Genomic DNA, 20,241 nt, shown 5'->3' with positions numbered 1-20,241 from the left:
CCCTGCCTCAGGGTGTGTGGGTGTGTTTGTGTGTGTGCGAGTGTATGTGTGTGTTTGTGTGAGAGAGAGGGAAAGTGTTTTTGAATGAGTGAGAGAGGGAGAGAGAGAGAGAGACCAAAGCACTGACCAATCAGAGAACACAAAGCCTTTGTCTGTCTCTCCCTATAAACTTCCTGGTGACGCTCTGGCTGAGCAGTTTGTATTCTGGCTGATCCTAAAGCTTAATCATGTAATTCTGTTGGAGCTTTCAATAAAATGTTGTGCCTGAGTAGTTTCTTTGTGAATGTTATTCTAAACCTAACAATACATAACAATCTTGATCATACAACTTCGCACTTTTGTGTATTTGTGCATTTTTAGTTTATGGTTTAATGCTAGAACAGCAGCTATTTAAAAGTGTTCCTGGTGGATAATTTAGCATATGTTAATCGTTCTGGAACAATTTAAACAAAAATTCAACAATACAGGTTTCTTAACATTAAAGCTACTGCAAGAAACTTTCATTTTGAGGTGATTTAGGCAGTTCCAGTCGACAGAAGTGGTAGTGATTCGGTCCTGGTTCTCCCGTGACTTGCTTTCCTCCTGCGGCTCCAGCCTATACGGCCTGGGCCTCCAGCAGTGTGGTGGCGTGTCGGCTGCAGGTCGAAGGCGCCAGCGTAGCCTGATCTGTACGTCCACGGCAGGCTGGTTGCTGCCGGAGGCTACACTGAAGTCTGAGTCAATGACAAGCATTAAGAATAACTACTTAAAATATAACCTCTGATGGTCTCGTTTGCTTATTACTGTAGTTCACATGTAGGTCATATCGAGGCACCAGTAATCATTTTAGACTGTTTCATAACCAGTAATCTCACAGTAATTTTGAGTTAATTGGTGTTGTAGGGCGGTGTTTATTCTATTTTTACCACCTAAATGGTTCCAGATTAATTACATTTGAATTATTTAAGCAGTTGCATAATATTAATACATATTGATTATTTATATTGTCATTTATGTTCAATATTTTATATTCTTCTGTTGAAGTGTCTTTTTGAATTTGTTGTGTGACCTCATGGTGTAATTCCCTGTTGTCATCAGTCTGTTTCTATCGAGAGCAAAACCTTTGTCATACTTAAATATTCAAATTCGGAAATTCAACCTTTTCTTTTCTGAAAAATATGTTTCCAATTTCAAAAGCACCTTATGTTCCCCGGATTCAACACATATGAAAATGAATGTTTCCGCTGTACTCTGTATATTTCAAAATGGTCAAAATAGATATTGGTGTTTGATTTACGTTGATGTTTTAATGCTGTATCCTTACAAGCAATTGGATGTCAAAATACATTAGTTAAACAGATTAATACATCAGCTGAACAGAGACTCACTTCAGATAAATGGAGTCAGGCTCCAACAACTTTATATGTTCAAACTCAAACTAACTTTGACTTGCTTGAAGATTTAGACCTTTGGACCTTTAATATGAGCGGAAAATAACTTAAAGCTTGGACTGAATCAGAGGGAAATCTGACCGTTCCAGACTTTTCAAGTTAATTATTAGACTGAATATAAATGGTTAATTATTTTCAGTCCATATTTAGTTTCTTTTTTAATCATTTTGCCCTGTCATCTCTCACTTTGCCTCACACTTGCCCTCCATCTGTTGGAGATTACAATACTCCCCCCAGGGTCACAATTAGGCAATCAGAGGGCTATCATTCCGCCCCAATAGGCTCACAAGGTCAGCTCGTACCGGGAGAGGATGCAGAGACGGCTGCAGAGAGGAGGCCTGCTGTCATAAACGAGGGCTGCTGTTCATGACATGTACTGTCTACTCCTAAAGCATAGCGGACAGTATACCGTTGTGTTAAAAATAGTCTGATGCTGACGTTGTTTGATGTTTGTAAACGAAGGAAAGACGTGATGTTATAACAGTCGAATACTGATTACTGAACGAATATACTGCATTCTGGATACACAATCAATTCCCGATCTCACAATGTACTTCTTATCAGCGTCACCTGTTCTACACATGATTCTTTTTTATTTAAAACGAAAATCCAGACTCACCTACAAGTGAAAGTGTAATATATATTCACATATGACAGATGATGTGAAGTCAGCATGTGTTAAAGTCCCACACTCCCCCCACCAGAAACATACAGATGAAGTGATAATACTATCACCAGTCGACTTGACAACCAGAGGTCGTCCCGACAGCCAGAGGTCAACTGCCCTGATTGTAACACTCATTTTCCTTTTTATTTATTTATTACAATTAATTTAAGTAAAAGTACAGAAATATTAGCAGCAACATACACTTTAAGTGCACACAAATAAAGATACCTGAAACATGCTGAAACAGGATGGCATTCATATTTACACATTTAGTTTATATGTTTTTATTCGGCTTCTCTCTGCCACGCAACACTATTTTTATTTTGTATTTGTCATTCAATAAAAATGATCAATAAACATCATTGTAAAGAATGATTATGAAAATACACTGTAACTACATTTGATACATGCATGCATACCTTTATAAAGGAAGTATTTTGTGATAGTAACAAGATACAACTATTGACAGTGAAGTGACCGTCATGTCCTCCCTACAGGCAATAACTGAAAGTTATTTGACTTTGCATCTGCGGTCATGTGTGTGTGTGTGTGTGTGTGCGTGCGTGTGTGTGTGTGTGTGTGTGTGTGTGTGTGTGTGTTCGTGGGAGCTCACAGTAGGATGAACATCACATCTATTGACCAGGCTAATGTGGGGAGGAAAAGCTGCAGGCCATAGTAGCTGATCAATATACCTCTAATTACATGGGGCACTGAGTGTGTGTGTGTGTCTCACAGGGTTGTATATAAATGCTGTCCCACTGAGGAATAACTCATACACACAGATCATAGCTCACATGCACAGTTAGTTCTGAATCACTTTTTTCATACTTCTTTTTAAAGGCACACTCTTAAAGTAACACATTTTTCTTTGTCTTGCCAAGATTTTTTACAGACAGTACACAGGGACGCTGTGTGTGCATAAAGGAATATGGTAAGTATCCTCATATTTGTATTTGTGTGTGATGTTGAAGTTTACCTCGACTCTGTTTCCTCTCAACCCCTGAATCTTTCCTGAAGCCAATATTCACTGATAAGTGATGCCAACATAACCTCTCATTTCTGTGGTTTGTGGCTGCCTCCCCCAAGGCCCTACTTTTGTCATACCCCTCTTGTGTTGGACTGGTTCTTCAGGTCTTTCTCCATTATATTGTATTCACTGCACATTTTCTATGGGATTGTTTGTGACCGGCATTCAGTCTGAAACAATTTATTCACACTGCATTGTCTCTCTTATCTACAGGCTTTTCCAGCCTGCTGAGGCTCCGACTGGCTAGAAGCTGTGTGATATGTTTGATATTCGGTTGTTCTTGTGCTTCATCTTGTCAACTAAATATCAGACATATTCCTACAGAGTCTGGCATTGACTTCTGACCTGTGTTGTACCACCCATGAAGTGAAGATGTTTAGGTAAATGGTTTTGGATGGTAAACTTTAAACAATCTGTGTATTATTTTCTATTGCTACATAATGTAGAATATCATTGTTATGTTCACTTGTATTCCTTCAGTTTAATAGCAGTTTACTTAATTCATATCTGTGAAGAAAGTTGTGAATTGGTGCTTTAGATAAATGAAAAAAAGCAAACCAATAACAATGATTTATTATGTATTACAATTCTTCTTATGTTCTCAATAAAACTCTCTTGTTTTCAAGTCCCTGAACGTACAGTATAGTTCAATGTTTGCACATTCTTTTATTCTCTCTTTCAAACACACCCAGATAAACATTTATGATGCGTCGTCTGTTGGTACACCCTGCTATGTGAGCAAACAGGTGTGCCTCCTGACAGGTTTGAGACATCAGACAATATAAAGCCAACTGAAGTCGGTAAAGTCAGTTCTACTGTATTCTTTCGACTGCCTATGGTCTTTTATTATATAACAACTTTTTATTCCCTTACTGCTCATGATACGTTTTTCCTTCTGTTTCAGTAGTTCATACAAGGATTGTTTTTGTCATCATCTCTGATGAGGATATAAATAAAGCCTGATTGCATGATAATGTTGACGGCAGTGGTTCATTTCTGTCTCCACATCTCGGATTCATGCTCTATTGCATGAGACATAGCGAGATATATGCTTCAGATACTATTTTTGCATTTAAATTACCTGAAGAAATGTGCGTTTGGACTTTTGACTAATACAATGTCCTCCCTCCCTGTCAATGAATTCTACAAGAGCATTTTATTATGTAATAATCACATTTTCTAAGCGTAATAAGCTACATCCACGTGCACAAGCCCGTGAGAGCACTGGCTGGAAAAAGCAGTGGCACTGATGTGAGAGATAATATGCTTTTTAATCAAATGAGTTACTGTATAAGAATAAACTTAATGAAAATGCAGCCAACAAGCAGGTATCACATATTCACAGAGCTACACTGTATTGTGAATATTACTTAATTGAAGGATTGTCTCAGGCAACCTCCTTACCCCCCCTACTCTGGCCAAGCATCGGACCCAGAGGGACAAGACCTTCTCCACTTTCTTACTGTTATGTAATCGCTCTTGTTTACATTGTTATTGTTTCTATTATTTCTGTTTTTACCATATAAAGTGCTTAGGTAAAACACATCAACACAATACAAAAGCACAGAGAGGGAAAATGTCAGGAGGCTATGTTTGTTGCAGCGCACACAAACATAGCCTCCCAAACCTCCCAAACATAGCCACACATGAATGCATGTGGGCGAGTCAATGTCACTCATCTGATCTGCAGTCACCTTTAAAGGGTAAAGTTCAGGTTTGATGTTAAACCTGTGTCTCTGGTTTTGGATGGTTCTCAAAATTGTGGCCTTAGTTTGGTGTCATTGCAGATAAGTTGAGGTTACAAAAAGCCCCTAGGCAATGAAATCTCCTAAAAGTAACAAACAAATCTGTGCATGTCTGCGTGTGTGTGTGTGTGTGTGTGTGTGTGTGTGTGTGTGTGAGAGAGAGAGAGAGAGAGAGAGAGTATGCCTGGTTCTGCCCACATAAGTGCATGTTATCATCTGGTTAGTTCAAAACAACAAAACGCACAAAGACACTGAAAACCCATCCATCAACACAAAATAATCTGCAATTTAACCAATACATCTTAAATATCATGCCCCCACTCCTTCTTATGGCAAAAACATACTAAAAGAGACCTCTAATAGAAACATTCTATTTATTTTTGTGAAACCAGTGAAGCAACATTTGAATTATGCAACTGATGTGCATCAATGAATTTGATCATTGGTCGGCTGTAAAAGAAAGACACTTGTTAAGGAATACAATAGAAACAATTAAAAAGTTGAACAATAAAAACAATGGGGGCCTTTTTCAAAAGAGCTTTTGTAATTGACTTTGGATGTCACAATAAAATACGTATACATGTGCCTGGATGTTGAGCATGGGGTCAAAGGGTCACACTGTGTGTAGGACAATAGGCCACTGGCTGGTTGTCCGATGGATGGTGTCACCGGTGAGATCTCCTGATAAGGTCAAATGGCACCCCATGAGACAAATGTTATCTGAAAGGGTGCACACTGTATTCTCTAGGGCAATTTCTGTGAAGCAGCACAAGAGGGAATGACGAACATTGTTATAGTAATGCTTGTATGAGTGTGTGTGTGTGTGTGTGTCTGTACACTGTATGTGTGCGTGCAGATAGAAGGTAATTAATGAGTGGGGAGGGGGTTGACAAATAGCCATGAAGAAAGTAGAGATAAAGACATGCTGGTTCAGTATAAATATCTGATGGGGAAAGAGCATCAGTTCAAGAGTGGCACTGAAGAGAAGGAGAGAGCCGAAAGGGGCAAAGAGGAAATAGAAAAATAACAAGAGGGTGAATGAAAGCTAGAGGAACAGAAAGAGAAGAAAGGGAAGGTTTTTATATTACATTCTTGAAACTTTAAAATTGGTAAGACTAACAATCTGTCATTTTTCTCATTGGGTTATTATGTTTTTTGGTGTATGTTTTACCCTGTGCGCTGCTTCTTATCAGAAATGGCAGACACAGCAGGAGGAGTACTTTTGGCTTTGCTGTTGTTCCTGAGTGCCAGTGGGCCGTGCTTCTCTGCGTATAAAAGCGGCGAGTGCTTCTTCAACACTAAAGGTGCAGTATGTGTGTGTAAATGTGTGTGTGGGGGCATAATGATTCCTATAGGCTTATATGTGTACATGTGGCCAGGTAGAAAGTAAGGAATTCATATTTTGAGGTACTGATACTTTACTTTTATGCTACTTTATACTTCTACTATATTTCAGAGGCAATAATTGTACTTGTTATAATATTCTTTAGAATTACTATTACTTTGCACATTCAGTTTTTCCAAAACACATGATAAGTCAATAATATACAATACATATTTAAATAATTACGCAAAAAAAAACCCCGCAAAATGAAATACTCAACATTAGCTTGACCCAGATTTGCATAAAGATGCTTCATGCATCATTAATAATAACTATAATACAAACATGTAGAATTATTGAACAGGTTAGTAACAGTATTCCATATAATTTACCATTACATCAAGTAGATTACATGTGCTGATAATATTAAAATGTATGTACTTTTACTTTAACTTTAATGTAGGACTTTTACTTTTAATAACGAGTAAACAACAGACAATAACTGCTGTATAAGTCATAATAACTGATATCTTTTTATTTTCAGGGAGCTGTGAACACATGGGGCAGGTGTATGGGATAGGAGAGAGCTGGGTAATCAGTGACTGCTACAAGTGCGTCTGCATGGAGCCTTTTGGAGTAGGATGCTGTGACCAGTGAGTTTGTTTTACATTTTAACAAAGTATTTCATCTCATTTAGATGTGGCATACATATAATTCTGATATTCCCAACAGTGGATCTGACCCTGTGGACTATCCAGACTGGTGTGAGGTCATCCGTAAACCTGAGTCATGCACGAGCGTTGCAGTGATGAGAGTCAATCACAAACTACCATGCCTCTGGGGAAGAGGCCGTCTCAGACCTCCTGCAGGCCAACCTTGGAAATCTGACAATGATCCTTTATTTTGAGTTCAGCAATTAATGAAAAATAGCAATATAGCAATGTGTCACGTTTATTTTGGAATGAATAAATATAGATCCTGGGATTTATTTTATCTTAGGGTTTGTGAGGGACTAAACTATGTATAATGTTATTACAAAATCTGCAAAAAACTATAGGGATTATCTGTTACCTCTGTTGATGATGATAATGTCACATTTAAAAATTGTGTTGTATATGTTGGATTGTCTGAATGTCTGGATTTTTTCTGGTTCATTAAAAAAGAAAATACAGATATTGTGTATATCTAATGTAAGCTATGTCTAATTTATGGTTTTGTTAAATGTGATATGTGTTATTTACCAATTTACTACTATCATTTGTTTTATTAGGTGCTTGCTCAACAATTGAGCAATGTCATACAGAATAGGGAATTCGCCCCAAAACCGAAAATATTGTATATTGTGCTGGCCCAAACATATTTTGCAGTTCAATAAATATTTGCAAATGTATGGAAGACTTCTTGTCAAAAGACAACTAAGTGACATTTGTGGTTCATTGACACAGAAAATACACTGATAAAGTAGCTTATGAATGCCATCAGGGATAAAAAAAGATTTATCTTAACCAAAAATAGTTAAAATAATGTATTTGTTGATTGTATTTTGTATTATATTTTTATTATTATTATTATTATTATTTTGTCTAAATCTGCAAAGTAACACACGTTATCAGTTAAATGTAGTGGAGTAAAAAGTACAATATGTAATACTTAGTGGAGAAAAGTTATAACGAAGCAGAAACTGGTAATACTCCAGTAAAGTACAAGTACCTCAAATTTGACATAGGTACTCTGCAGTACTTGGGTAAATGTACTTTCACCACTTCTACCACCGAGCATATTACCATTAATTTCTGCAGGAATGTACACTATTTCTTTAATGACAAAGACTAATTATAATCTGTAATATATTCACTAACCACTGATGAAGGAGGGTTATTACTTTTACTTTGAAAAGAGAGCAGTGGCGCAGAGTTTGTACGTCACACAGAAGCGCGCGACAAGCGGGTCCGCCTTGTTAATAAGTTCTGACTTTAAATGTTTCGTTACCTCGGACTTACTGGTGGTTTGCATACAAATGTGAAACCCAACAAGAAGCCATACAATGTGGATACTTACCCCTCTGGAGCCCGGAGGTAACTCGGTCTGTCGCGGTTGTGACGCTAGCTTAACGTGCACGCTTTCTGGGGGAGTTTTATGTGTACACACGGTCAAGCACTCTGAGGGAAACGTGTGATGTTGGGCAATACGAAATAGATTGTTGTGTTATTGAGTAAACAACTAATGCTAATGGTAGAACACGAACTGCTCTTAGCTGATCTCAATGTAAGTGGATGCGGTGCGGCGCACAAGCGATGGACCTTTAGTGTGTCATGTGACTACTGCAGTTATCAGTTAGTTAAGGGAGACTCGACAACGACAGGAGGAACACACACACACACATACATACATACACACACACGCGTTGCCATGCATTTTTTTTTTATCATTCTTGAGATGATAACAATCCCTCAATAAAGAGCCAACATGGGACAATGAAATACTGATGAAATTCAGCCTCAACAACAACAAGACAACTTTTTTTTCTTCTTTCCCCTCACAGGTGAGACCCACTATCTCCTCTCCAGTAAAGAGTATGTGGTGGGACGCAAGAACTGTGACATCGTCCTACCCAACGACCAGTCCATCAGCAGGGCTCACGCTCATCTCACTGTTGCAGACCAGGTACGAGTTGTACCGTTTATATGTTATTATTTATTGGACTGAACAATATAAAAAAGACAGCAAAATCTGATTGACACGAGTTGTTTACACAGAGGTTGATATACCTTTTCAAGTAAAGCCTTTAGTTCGATCTGTTAATGTCTTCACTTTCCTCTTCAGTGAGACAACCCTCCAGACAGGTTAGAAGTTAAAATTATCTTTTGACAATCAAACATTAAGCTCCCCTAGGCTCTAAAGTTGAACGTTATGATCTTACAGTTATTAACAAAGTATTTGTACAGTTATTAACAAAGTATTTGTAAAACCTCCATCGAAATTGCTCAAAGCAAAGCAGCAACACAATGAACTTCTTTGTTGTTGATCCATATGCTCAGTGTATGATACTGTTTCACTATGCATGTCTGTGGAATAACGATTAGTTGTCAGATATGACTGTTACAGGCAATACAGTTTGTTTAGTAGTCTCATATTATAAGTAGTATTTTGCAGGCTTATCAATACATTAATTTGACTATATCAATACACCCAGCATTGTGTTAAAGGAGTATTATGATTTAATTTGGTGTGGAGGCACTTCTGCTCAGAAGGTGGTGCTATGGCTTCATTCCAGCAGGACTAAAACTGAAACACAACATGAAATTGGTGTCTCTTTCAAGTGGAACATCACCCGGCTCTAACTAATAATTCTATAGTTACAAATACAAAAGTAAAGTTTGAATTGTGTTTTTTTTCATTGATGAAAATGTATGTTGTTTTAAGAAAATGTGTAATCTTACCGATTCCACCCTTTTCTGTGTATAATGGGGAATATTTACCTTGTTATTGTTAATTAATTGTTTCATTCCATTTTAAAACCAACCCCTAACATATATTTATATTTTCATCGATAATCATCAGACTCCTCTGTGTTTTCTGTCCTTCTGTTTACTTTGATTCTCCAGTTTTTAATTGTACATTGGCAATAAGAGTTTCTAAAAGTAATTATTTACAGTATCTGTTAATACTCAAAAGAATCAAGATTTCTCCTATTTTTAGTTCTGGAAGTCACCTGTTTAGCATGTAGAGGCAGCTGTAATCTTCTCCACGTTTTCTTACGTTGTAGGTTTTATTGATTTTCCATGCCTGCCATACATTTCCATTTAAGGATTATTTCAAAGGATGGATTTCTCGTTGAGACATGAATAATTGAACAGAAAGATGTAGGATGGTTAGTTTGACTGATGGACAATTTCACAAAATGCTCTTATGAATTCTATTCCTAGACGCTGAGTTTAAAAGACACCTCCAAGTATGGTTCATTTGTCAACAGCCAGCAATTGACACAAAACACTCCAGTGAACCTAAAGTCAGGAGACAATGTTACATTTGGGGTTTTCAACAGCAAATTCAGGTAAGTTACTGAAACAAGATCTGGTTAGTTATGTTTTACATCTCAGAACCACGGCCACCGAGTCTGGCATCATCTTTTACTTTTAATTGCACTCACATTGTCATACCTAGTTTTATTTATCCCAAACTCAGAACATGCTCAATGTAACTAACTCGCATAGGAATTTCAAGTTGCATTATGAGTCTCCTTAATCGTTACTTCTTCCTCTCAGTGTGGACCATCAGAATCCAGTGGTGTGTTCTTCATGTTTGGACAATGATGGCAAGGCGTCGCTCTCTCAGGCCCTGTTGGCTTTGGGTGGGAAGCTAGTCAACACCTGGACTCATGAGTGCACCCACCTGGCCATGCCCGCTACAAAAGTCACCATTAAGGTCTCAAACTGACTTTTGTACTCTCTGAATGTGTGTTCCCCAGAGCTGTTACCCTTCTGAACTCTACCCCACTCTGATCCCCATTACACCACTCTATCATCAACTTCAGTCACTTTAAAACAATCTGTTTGCACTCAAGTAAATATGCACTGAATATTTGCACTAGCAACCCTAGATAGTTTCCATTTATAGTAGTCTCCGTTTATATTAAGAGAGAGATAAGATAAGATAAGATAATCCTTTATTAGTCCCTCAGTGGGGAAATTACAGGATTACAGCAGCATTGCTCACAGTAATAAGTAAAAAACAAGTAGTATAATAACAGAAATAAGATAAAAGAGTAAAAACAAGAAGAATATTATATATACAGACGGAGTAGAAATAAAATAAAGTGTATAAAATAAATTAAAAATTAAAAAGTACTTAAACGTATTAGTATTGCACCAGTGGGTGGGCTAAAGTGCTGTTCAGTATAGTATAGTATAGTATTCTATTTAATGTTAATTTCATCTGTATTTGTATTTTATAATCTGTATATATCGTTATACTCTCTGTTGCACTTCTGGTTAGATGCCAAACTGCATTTCGTTGCTCTGTACTAGTACATGTGCAATGACAATAAAGTTGACTCTAATCTAATCTAATGTGCTTCTTATTTTTGTAGACTATTTCTGCTCTGCTGTGCTGTTGTCCCATCGTGAAGCCAGAGTTCTTCATGGAGTTCAGCAAAGCCGCTCAGCAAAAATTACCCCCTCCTAAAGCTGAGAGGTACAAAACAATCCATCTTTATTCATACACATTCATACTGAGGCTGCATCCACACTAATACGATGACTGTCCACACGGGCATTTCGGTATTGTTTTCGAAAGGATCTTTGTCCTCACGCCAACCTTTTGAGAAAGCATTTCACATGACCAATTATGTACACGGGGCATGTGCGTAGCAGTGTAAACAGGAAAAAGATTTTCTACACAGTGCAGGTAGTTTAGTTGCAGAAAATACTGCGGAGAAGAACGGCAACGGTGAAAAGATGGACAAGAGATTTCTTTGCTTGAACCGACAACGAGGTCAAACTGTTGCTGGTAGACATGGCTGTTTGTTTTCTTCCAGAAAAGGGTCATGTGACCGGAGCGTCATGAATCAGAGAAGGACATGTCGTGACTGCTAAGACCCAATCAAGTAGCGAACCAGGGTGTCTTTCCAAACTTCTACGTCTACGTCCGTCCACACTAAGACGTAACGCCCGGAGCTTTCAAGCCCATCTGTTCTCGGTGCTCTAAAACTCTGGCGTATTGAGGATGCTCAGTGTGAACGTAGCAAAAGATATACGTTTTTAAATGGAAACATAGTAGTGTGGACAGGGCCGGTGAATTAACTGACCTGAGGCCACACTGAACCAAACATTACCTTGCTAAAAGCTGTACATTGTTTTTTAGGTTCGTCCCTGAGATCGATGAGCCCAGTCTGAGTAAAGCAGATGTTAACCTCGGAGCAATTCCAGTTCGCAAACAGCTTTTCAGCGGAAAGACTTTCATATTCCTCGATGCCAAACAAGTACGTCTACTTCATTCTTTGTGATGACTTCATATTGTTTTCATGCTCTGCAAATCGCTCGGCCACAGAAGAGCAGGGCTTCAGGGGGACAGTTTAGTTGCAGTTAACCCCCTCAGTCAGTAAAGGATAACAGAACAAACAGTTATATAAATAAGCACTAGTTATAGTCTGTATAACTGCCCATCCCCCTGCTTCTTTGTCTGTCAGTTGCCTCAGAAATAATGGAAAGTCACATGATGTTGTCAGCATCTTGTTTATCAGCTGAACATCAGTTGCCAGGCAGTCTGCAGCCCTGTGGTCCTCTGAGACTGAAGGCTCCAGTGGAGAGCACAGGTTTTGAAAAAGGTGTAACTAATGCTTATTGTCACTATTGATAAGAATATGTTATCTAGATTAGTTATTTAGTTTATAAAATGTAGAATTATTATGACTTTCATCAATTATAAATGTATCTACCTTATTCTCTGACTCAATAATGTCCATTACAGGCAAATAAGTATCTATTTAATACTTTACTTTAAAAAAGTAATCAAAACATGTGTAAGAAATTACAATTGAAATTGGTAAATAAATTGACTAATAATTTAAGCATTTTTACTGGTGTTTACTTAATGCTTGCAGTTGTGGAATAACCACAGCTATGAATCGTACATGGATTAAAATCTCAACCTCCAGCTGAGGTCAAGTGCACCAGAGGTTGTGCCGGTTATGAAACCAGCTAACCGATTTTTACTGTCTTGTTTGGACTTATTGACGTAACCGTCTGTTGTCTTATGGATGTTTGTAATCGTATCTACATTTGAGATAATAAGGCTGATGTGTTTCTTAACCGCCACAGAGAGGGTGTACTTGTATTATAATTAAAATAGGTATACAAGTTGTTGTTATTATAATTATTATATTGTTGTTATTATCTCCAACAGAGCAATTTCTGCTAGTTGTAAATTGTTTGCATTCCTGCTATAAAAAGCCAGCTGAAATGTCTATTATCACATTATGAGTGAATGTTTCTATATATTTCCCAAGCTTGAAGTTGCAAGTGTACACAAGTACAACAGCATTATAGAATATCCTATGGAACAAATGCTTTTACAATAACTAAAATATTGATGGACCGCTCGAAGACTTTAGCCTTCAAGCAGACTGACATGAGGGGAAACATCAAATCAAATACCTGTATTATCTGTAGACACACCATCCTGTGTATCGATCTGCTGTTCTGATAAACAATCATGGTTATGTAATCTGTGCTCTTTTATGTTTGCAGCTCAAGCGCCTGAGTAGAGCAGTGAACTTTGGAGGTGGCAAGAGCCAGCTGCTTGAGGGGGGCTCTTTGCCCCGGGACCTGCTGGAGTCTCCTCAGAGCTGTGTGGTCAATGTTATGACAGACAGCTCCCAAACTCTGCTTCCTTCCTCCACCACAGAGTGGGCAAACTCTGTGAAGAACATTGTTCAAAGGTTTGCACAAACTCCTGTCGAAAAACACTTAATAGTGTGTTTTGGCAATTTTTATTTCTCAAAGCGATGATTTGTGAACTCTTTAAAACTCTCTGTGGCATTTGTACTTTTTCCACTGACACAGAAAAGGCCTCAGAGTCATCACAGAGTCGGAAATTGGTTTGGCTGCCATCTATGCTTCCTGTGTTAAGTATTGCAATCCATCCAATCTAACACCAGACTCAGGTGGGTGTCCAGACACAAAAGCACCGAAAACTGTTGTTTTATTTTATCATTTTGATTCTGATATATTTTATTTATTTATTTATAGTTTTGACTTGTTTCTGTCTGTGTTTCTGTTTTAGAGTCGGCACCAAAGGTGGAACCCAGAATTCCGGGTGCTTCGCTGTCGCAGAGCGTGGCGGTGGATGAGACCGTGTTACCGGCAGCATCTCAGAACATCACAGCTTACGCAGTGAACACAGAGCCATCACAAGGGTACCGACGAGCTCAGCTCATCTTTTTTTGTGTTAAAGTTGTCCGAACCTTTCATTTTTTGACAGAAAGCCTTTCTGATGTGTGTAATTGTACTGGTTTCTCAGGACGGAGCTATGTGAAGGTACAGGGGTGATGGCGGTCGGGGAGACTCCTGAGAGGAAACAAAACCAGAACAGCAGTCAGCTCCTTGGATCCAGACCTGTTGCTAAGGAGACGACCACTAAGTACATTGTGGCTGATACAATGAGCTCATCTTTCAACACTGTAGAGAACACGGACTCGCAGAAGAAGAAGCCGACAGGTGGATGCACCGATCTGTCTTTTTATCTCTTGATACCTGAAGTGCAGATAACAATCCAATATTGTAATTGTTTAAATTGGGTCACTTGAACAACATACACGGTTTAGAGTTTGTCCCTCTTTTTCAACAATATACTTTGGCTCTAATATATCTTAAATAAATAGTTTGTTGCGCTATTATAAATAATATAACAGCATTGATGAGTGTGTAATTTGGATCAATCACATCCATCCCATACCGCTCCTTTTATTTAGCCCAGTACAGAGTATTTGTGTTGATACCAATCAGATATATTGAATAGGTGCATTCCTACAATGTATTTGAATCTATATATATCTATTCAGTAGCTTCTGTATAACATGTTATTTAGAGAGCCTAACAAGTGCTGGTAGGTGGATTGTGTTACTTTTGGACAGAGCCAGCCTTAAGCAAACTCCCTTGAATGCACTCATGACAGGCATTAAAATGATCATGATCATCAGCTTAATGCCTGTAATGCTGTAACAAATCAATCAATGTTTTTTGCAGTTTCAGGTGCAGGCAGTAGTGGCATTAAGTCCCAGCCGGCCCTTCCCAAGACCAATGTTGGCATGAAGACATTTCTACCCAAACAATCTCCTCAAAAACGAAAGATCTCTGCACAAGCCTCCCCACAGAAACAATCAACTCTGACCACATTCTTCCAAACTGCCAACAAGAAACGGTAAACATCTGCTCTTTAACATAGGTAGAGGACTATAGCGTGTTGGTAAGCATGTAGTGCACTAACTGTACAACAAATGTACCCAATGTCAATACACATGCCCTTTGACTGGCAACAATTTAAGATGAAATTCTTCTCTTTGTCTTCCTGTCATCAAGGCCTTTAGAGGAAGAGCCCTTCTCTTTCATGTCCGAGCCAAAACGTCCTGCTCTGGAATCATCCACCAGCATACAGACACCAAACACTTCAGCCAGGTGTAAAGAAACATCCTCACGTTCAGACAGAGCCCCTGTGGCAATATCCCAGACTCCACTGGGGTCAACAGCTGATCTTTTTGTAGGACGGTCAGAGGCTCAGTCAGACAGGGTCTCCCACGCTGTCCAGGAGGAGCCACGTAGTAGAAAGAGGAAGGAGATGGAAGCAGAGATACAAATGGATGAACTGGAGGCTCTTATGTCTGAGGATATGGACTTCTTTGATGAGCAACCATCTGGGAATCAAGGCCAGCAAGAACAGCTAATGACGCTCAGTTCAACCGAACAGAAACAAAGTTTAAATACGACGGAGGCTTCGTCTTCAACCAAGAGGCAACGGGTCCACTTAGAAAAAAATGTAAAGAACCAGTGGCCACAGGTGGGCCTGGGAAAAGAAAATAAGCAAACATCTGACCAGCATATCGTCAACATCAAGCCAGAGCCGGTGGATCCTGTAGAATACAAGACAACTAATAAAGGCTCCGGCACACGTCCAGAGGAGTCATCTGCCAGTACAAGTAAAGCCATACAGCCTTTTGAAGATGATGACGTGTCTTTCATTGAGGTGAGGATTTACTGTCTGTGTTCTTTTATTCATCCAGTAATGAAAATAAAAATAAAAACTTAAACTGCCAAATGTTTGCTTCACTATTACCAGACAGTTCCACTCTTTTCTTTCTACAGGATGCAGAACTACTCAAAGTAGATATTTGCCAGCCTAAAAAAGACACTAAGACCCCTCTGAAACCGGTTTCAGTAAAACAGGAGGTCCAAGTAAGTTCTGCTAAAAAGCTCTTACTATTACAGTTTCTTTATATGCTGCATGTTCTAGCTGTGACTAGATACTTTATTCCTTACTTATTTATGTGAAAGTTGGCCTTTCCATTTTCAATGATTCTAAAGCTTGGGACAGATGGGAACCATTCGACACATCAACGTCAGTAACTGCACTATTTCCTGTGGTTGCAAGCCAACCGTGTTACCTCAAACATTTTGTCTGCAGCTTCGATCTCGGCATCAACTCAAAATTCAGTGTTTACTGGCATCCAAGGTTTATATGAGTGGCTAAACGATGTATTATTGTGCCGTGTTGACACTTACAATCTCACATATGCTATGTGATCTATAACCAAATATTAACCAAAAGAATGTAATTTATATTACAATTTCTGAAACGCACAAGCATAGCATTATATTATCCTATTATTTATATATTCATATTGGTACTGGCCTCAAAGATCCAGTGTTTGTCAGTTCATTGGGAACCACTCAGGATTCACAGGAGTTGCTGTTTAAACTGCATGAAACTTTGTGAAATCATTTTAGTTGTCTTGAGTTGTTTCTTGCAAGTTCTACACCATTAATTGAGACGACGAATATGAACTGTCCATCAAACAAAAGTGACTCATTAATGTGCTTTTTTTGCAGGAGTCAAAGATTGATGAAGATCTTCCTAAACAGCTGGTGTTGGTGGAGTTTAGGTCTCTCACTGTGACCGCCCCTCCCAAAACTAAACCCCAGAGGATGCAGAACAACGGCTCCGCAAAGAACTTCAAATGCTTCTGGAAGGTCAGATTAAATACACTGCAATGTACACAACAGACACAAAGAGCAGTGTGTAGGATTGTGTGGCATCTAGCAGTGAGGTTTGAGATTGCAACTAAGTGAATACCCCCAAATAAATACCTGTGGATGGGGGCTCTATGTTCCTTCTTTTTTTTAAATACCCCACAAAAGTGCGTCATTTCTTTTCTTCATAAAATGTTGACTATTTGCAGGCCACCTGTCATTTTTGGTGAGTTTAGTGGAACTGTATATGAGATGTTGGACATTTAATATTGCAACAAACAACTATTTGCTATGTAAAGTAATAGTGGGGTTATAATGCCCTAAACAGATGAGGAAGTCCCTCTCTGTGTTGTAATAAGAGCTTCTCGGCTGATTCTCTAGTTTGCACTAGAGCATCAGCATCTCAGGCCCCATTTTTGTGCAACCATCTAGTGGTTCTGAGTTTTGCATATATATCCTTTTAAGAAATTATCCTGTATACCACGATGACAACATTGTCTCCATTGATGGGATCAGTGTGGTCAAAATCTACTTCATTCCCACCATAAAGGATGAAAAAGAAATTCCAATAAAGTATGTACAGAATAATGTTATTTTTTCATATAAACACGCTTATGTGCTTGTGACAGACCTGTGTGCCGGGTGTAGAGGGCTCACCCCACATCATCAGAGGATCTGATCTACTGGTTCACAGCAGAGGCGCAAACTCTGATCTGGATGAATGGCTGAAAGATGCAGTTCAGGTAATTTTGTCTCTGACTCTCTTACCTGTCCGTGATCCGTTTGAGACTTGCCTTTTTATGATTTGAGCCTGTGTTTGTTTCAGGAGGAGCGTCAGAGCAGACGGGACCAGAGTATTGGAGATGACCTCTTCAGGTGAGAAACTGAACTTCATGTTCTGTAAGATGTGATGTGACTTTGACCCCCTAAATCTAGTATGTCATTAGCCTGACATGTACAAGTAAAACCGTGGCTCATTCTTTTATGTACCATGCTGACTTTATTGATCATAAGACATGATTTGGGACCCTCCTGCTGCTTTAGTTACTTTTTTTTGTTTGTTACCTGTGTCTTGAAAAACAGACAACCCTCGGCATGACTTACCCATGTAATATCCAGTGTGTGTCCAACATGTTGAACACCATCCAACATGTTCCAACAGAGAAAACACCAACACCACAGCAGCATTAATTTGCTGTCAATTAAAAAGCAGCAGTCATAAAGCAGCAATATCAAGATGATGTCAAAAGAAAGTTTGTAAATTAAAAGTAATGCCTCCTACATCAATAATATAATGTTCTGTAGGCAGAGACAGAATGCAATATTCTAACCAAAATAGTATTCAGGATGAAGTTACCAGACAGGTACAGGTTCTTGTCTCTTTGTCGATAGCATCCTTTCTCATTTAGACCTCATGGGAGGTTAGAAATAACTACAATATGTTCTGTTTACTAAGTGGTTTGTTGCTATTGGACAGAAAAAGATGATAAACATGTCTCTTGTAGTAGACATCGCCTCAGTCATTATAATCAGGTGGAGACGTTATATAATTCACTGTAGCTTCAGTTTAGCCAATCAGAATGTATTTCGTCACACCGGTTGCCAGGGTAACCGAGGTGATGTAAGCTGTCGCTGCCGTGTTATCTTTGACTAAGCAGAAAAGAGACTGTCTGAGACTGATTTTGTGTGTGTGTGTCGAGGCTGAACTGTTTGATCACTGATTCATGCTCAGTCAGTCATGCGTATCCGGGAACAGACTCTGCTGCTAAGAAAACAATCCGCTATTTTGTTGGTAGGTCTGAACAAAGTTTCCAGACGTGGTTTATTGGAAGCCTGTTTGCTTTCAGCTGTTCAAACACCGTCCTCGTTTTACAGCGCTTAATTTGGGCTGTTTTTATGGTTTGTTAAAAATGACTCTCAGGACATTGAGGAATGATCCACGCGGAATGTTAAAAGCCCATCCTGACATGGACGGAGATCAAAGATCAAATGTTTCCTGTGTCTTTTAGGTACAACCCCAGCAAACTGACCAAGAGAAGATGAAATGTCTTCATCTTAACGTACTACGGAAAGAAGCACAGGACGTGTGTCCAATTCCATCATCAAGAAATCATTTCATAGATAACTCCTGATATCTGTAGTTCAAATATAATTGCTTTATAACTGCTAAAATGATCAGAAATATTGTTCAGTGTTTGCTGTTCTTTCTATATGTAAATGAAGCCACTGACGGCCAACAATGTAACAAAACATACTTGTGTTCAGAGATTTTTTTCTTAAGCTTTTATTTGTCATTAATAAAAAATGCGCCATACAAAACATTAAAAACTCTTTGTTGTACAAGAGAGCATTACAACTCTGAAAGCAGCTATTCCTTTGTTTTAGAAGTTAAGACCAAATGTGCTCCCTGGTTTTATCTGAACTAGAAACTTAAGAAGGGATTCCAGTGGTTGCTTCTTGAACAATCTCCGGTAAGCCTACAGGCACTTTTACAGATCAGAAACTGTTCAGATAAGTCGTCATCATGCCAAAACATTTATGGGCCTTTCTGTGCGGATAGTTGAAGCCCACCTGTCTGTTCATATTCTGTCGACATGAATTGTACCGTAACAGAATGAGCAGCACAGTTCAAAAAGGAAGGACACCGGCCTTTAAATTCTTCTCTAAATGTTCTCCTCAGTACTTGCCAGTTATTTTCTAAAATGTAACATGTGGATGGACGCACGATAAACCTGTTGGTGCTTCATTAAGAAAGCAGATTGCTCTTGGAGTTGAAAGTGGTGGACAGAAGTGTCCGACTTTTAAAACAAAATTCAAAAGAGTAATAATTAGTTATCTTAAACACTTCTGAGTCACCGAGTCTGCATTAACTTTTCCCACGTCTGTCCTTGCACTTTCTATCTATTGCTTACAGCAGCTGCGGCAATATTTCAAGCCTGCATGCCTATATTTAATATTCATATCAAAACAATATTCAGAAGTCAGTGAAAAAAGCATCAAGGAATAATTCAGATGAAATGTAATATTTAACACGAGAAACCACACTAGTTAACTATTAGGATTATCAAAACGTATTCAGTAATGTGTTGAACTTTTTTAGTGGAATAAGTAAGGTTACGAGAACGAGAGGGTCGCCTCCCTGCGCCTACGGGTTGCGGGGAGTAAGGCTCTGACTGTTGTTTGTGCTTATGCACCGAACAGCATTTCGGAGTATCCGGCCTTCTTGGAGTCGGTGGGAGGGGTCCTGGAAAGGGCGCCGCCTGCCGACTCCATAGTTCTCCTGGGAGACTTCAACGCTCACGTGGG

General features: G+C 38.9%; 2 protein-coding genes across 3 annotated transcripts; both read left to right on the top strand.

The window, feature by feature from the left end:
* Window positions 1-5,813: 5,813 nt before the first annotated feature.
* On the top strand, window positions 5,814-7,377 carry si:ch1073-70f20.1 (prostate-associated microseminoprotein). 2 transcript variants are annotated; one of them, XM_034553683.1, is made up of 4 exons: window positions 5,814-5,939; window positions 6,063-6,173; window positions 6,738-6,846; window positions 6,926-7,377. In XM_034553683.1, exons 2-4 carry the CDS (start codon window positions 6,065-6,067, stop codon window positions 7,098-7,100), a joined length of 393 nt encoding a protein of 130 aa, XP_034409574.1. In that variant the 5' UTR covers window positions 5,814-5,939; window positions 6,063-6,064; the 3' UTR covers window positions 7,101-7,377. The 2 variants fall into 2 exon arrangements, with proteins under 2 accessions (XP_034409574.1, XP_034409573.1); XM_034553682.1 differs by having other exon boundaries at window positions 5,814-5,978.
* Window positions 7,378-8,110: 733 nt separating this feature from the next.
* Window positions 8,111-19,299, top strand: nbn (nibrin). Its single transcript, XM_034554098.1, has 17 exons — window positions 8,111-8,268; window positions 8,736-8,857; window positions 10,120-10,247; window positions 10,459-10,618; window positions 11,283-11,386; window positions 12,056-12,173; window positions 13,441-13,631; window positions 13,756-13,856; window positions 13,976-14,108; window positions 14,213-14,409; window positions 14,938-15,112; window positions 15,271-15,931; window positions 16,051-16,140; window positions 16,795-16,935; window positions 17,565-17,678; window positions 17,762-17,811; window positions 18,945-19,299. Exons 1-17 carry the CDS (start codon window positions 8,238-8,240, stop codon window positions 18,976-18,978), a joined length of 2,550 nt encoding a protein of 849 aa, XP_034409989.1. The 5' UTR covers window positions 8,111-8,237; the 3' UTR covers window positions 18,979-19,299.
* Window positions 19,300-20,241: the final 942 nt, after the last annotated feature.

This window comes from Cyclopterus lumpus, chromosome 16 (genome assembly GCF_009769545.1).
Source record: "Cyclopterus lumpus isolate fCycLum1 chromosome 16, fCycLum1.pri, whole genome shotgun sequence".
NCBI lineage: Eukaryota > Metazoa > Chordata > Actinopteri > Perciformes > Cyclopteridae > Cyclopterus > Cyclopterus lumpus.
Note: the sequence above shows the minus strand (reverse complement) of the source record. Positions and strands in the feature narration are given on the sequence as shown.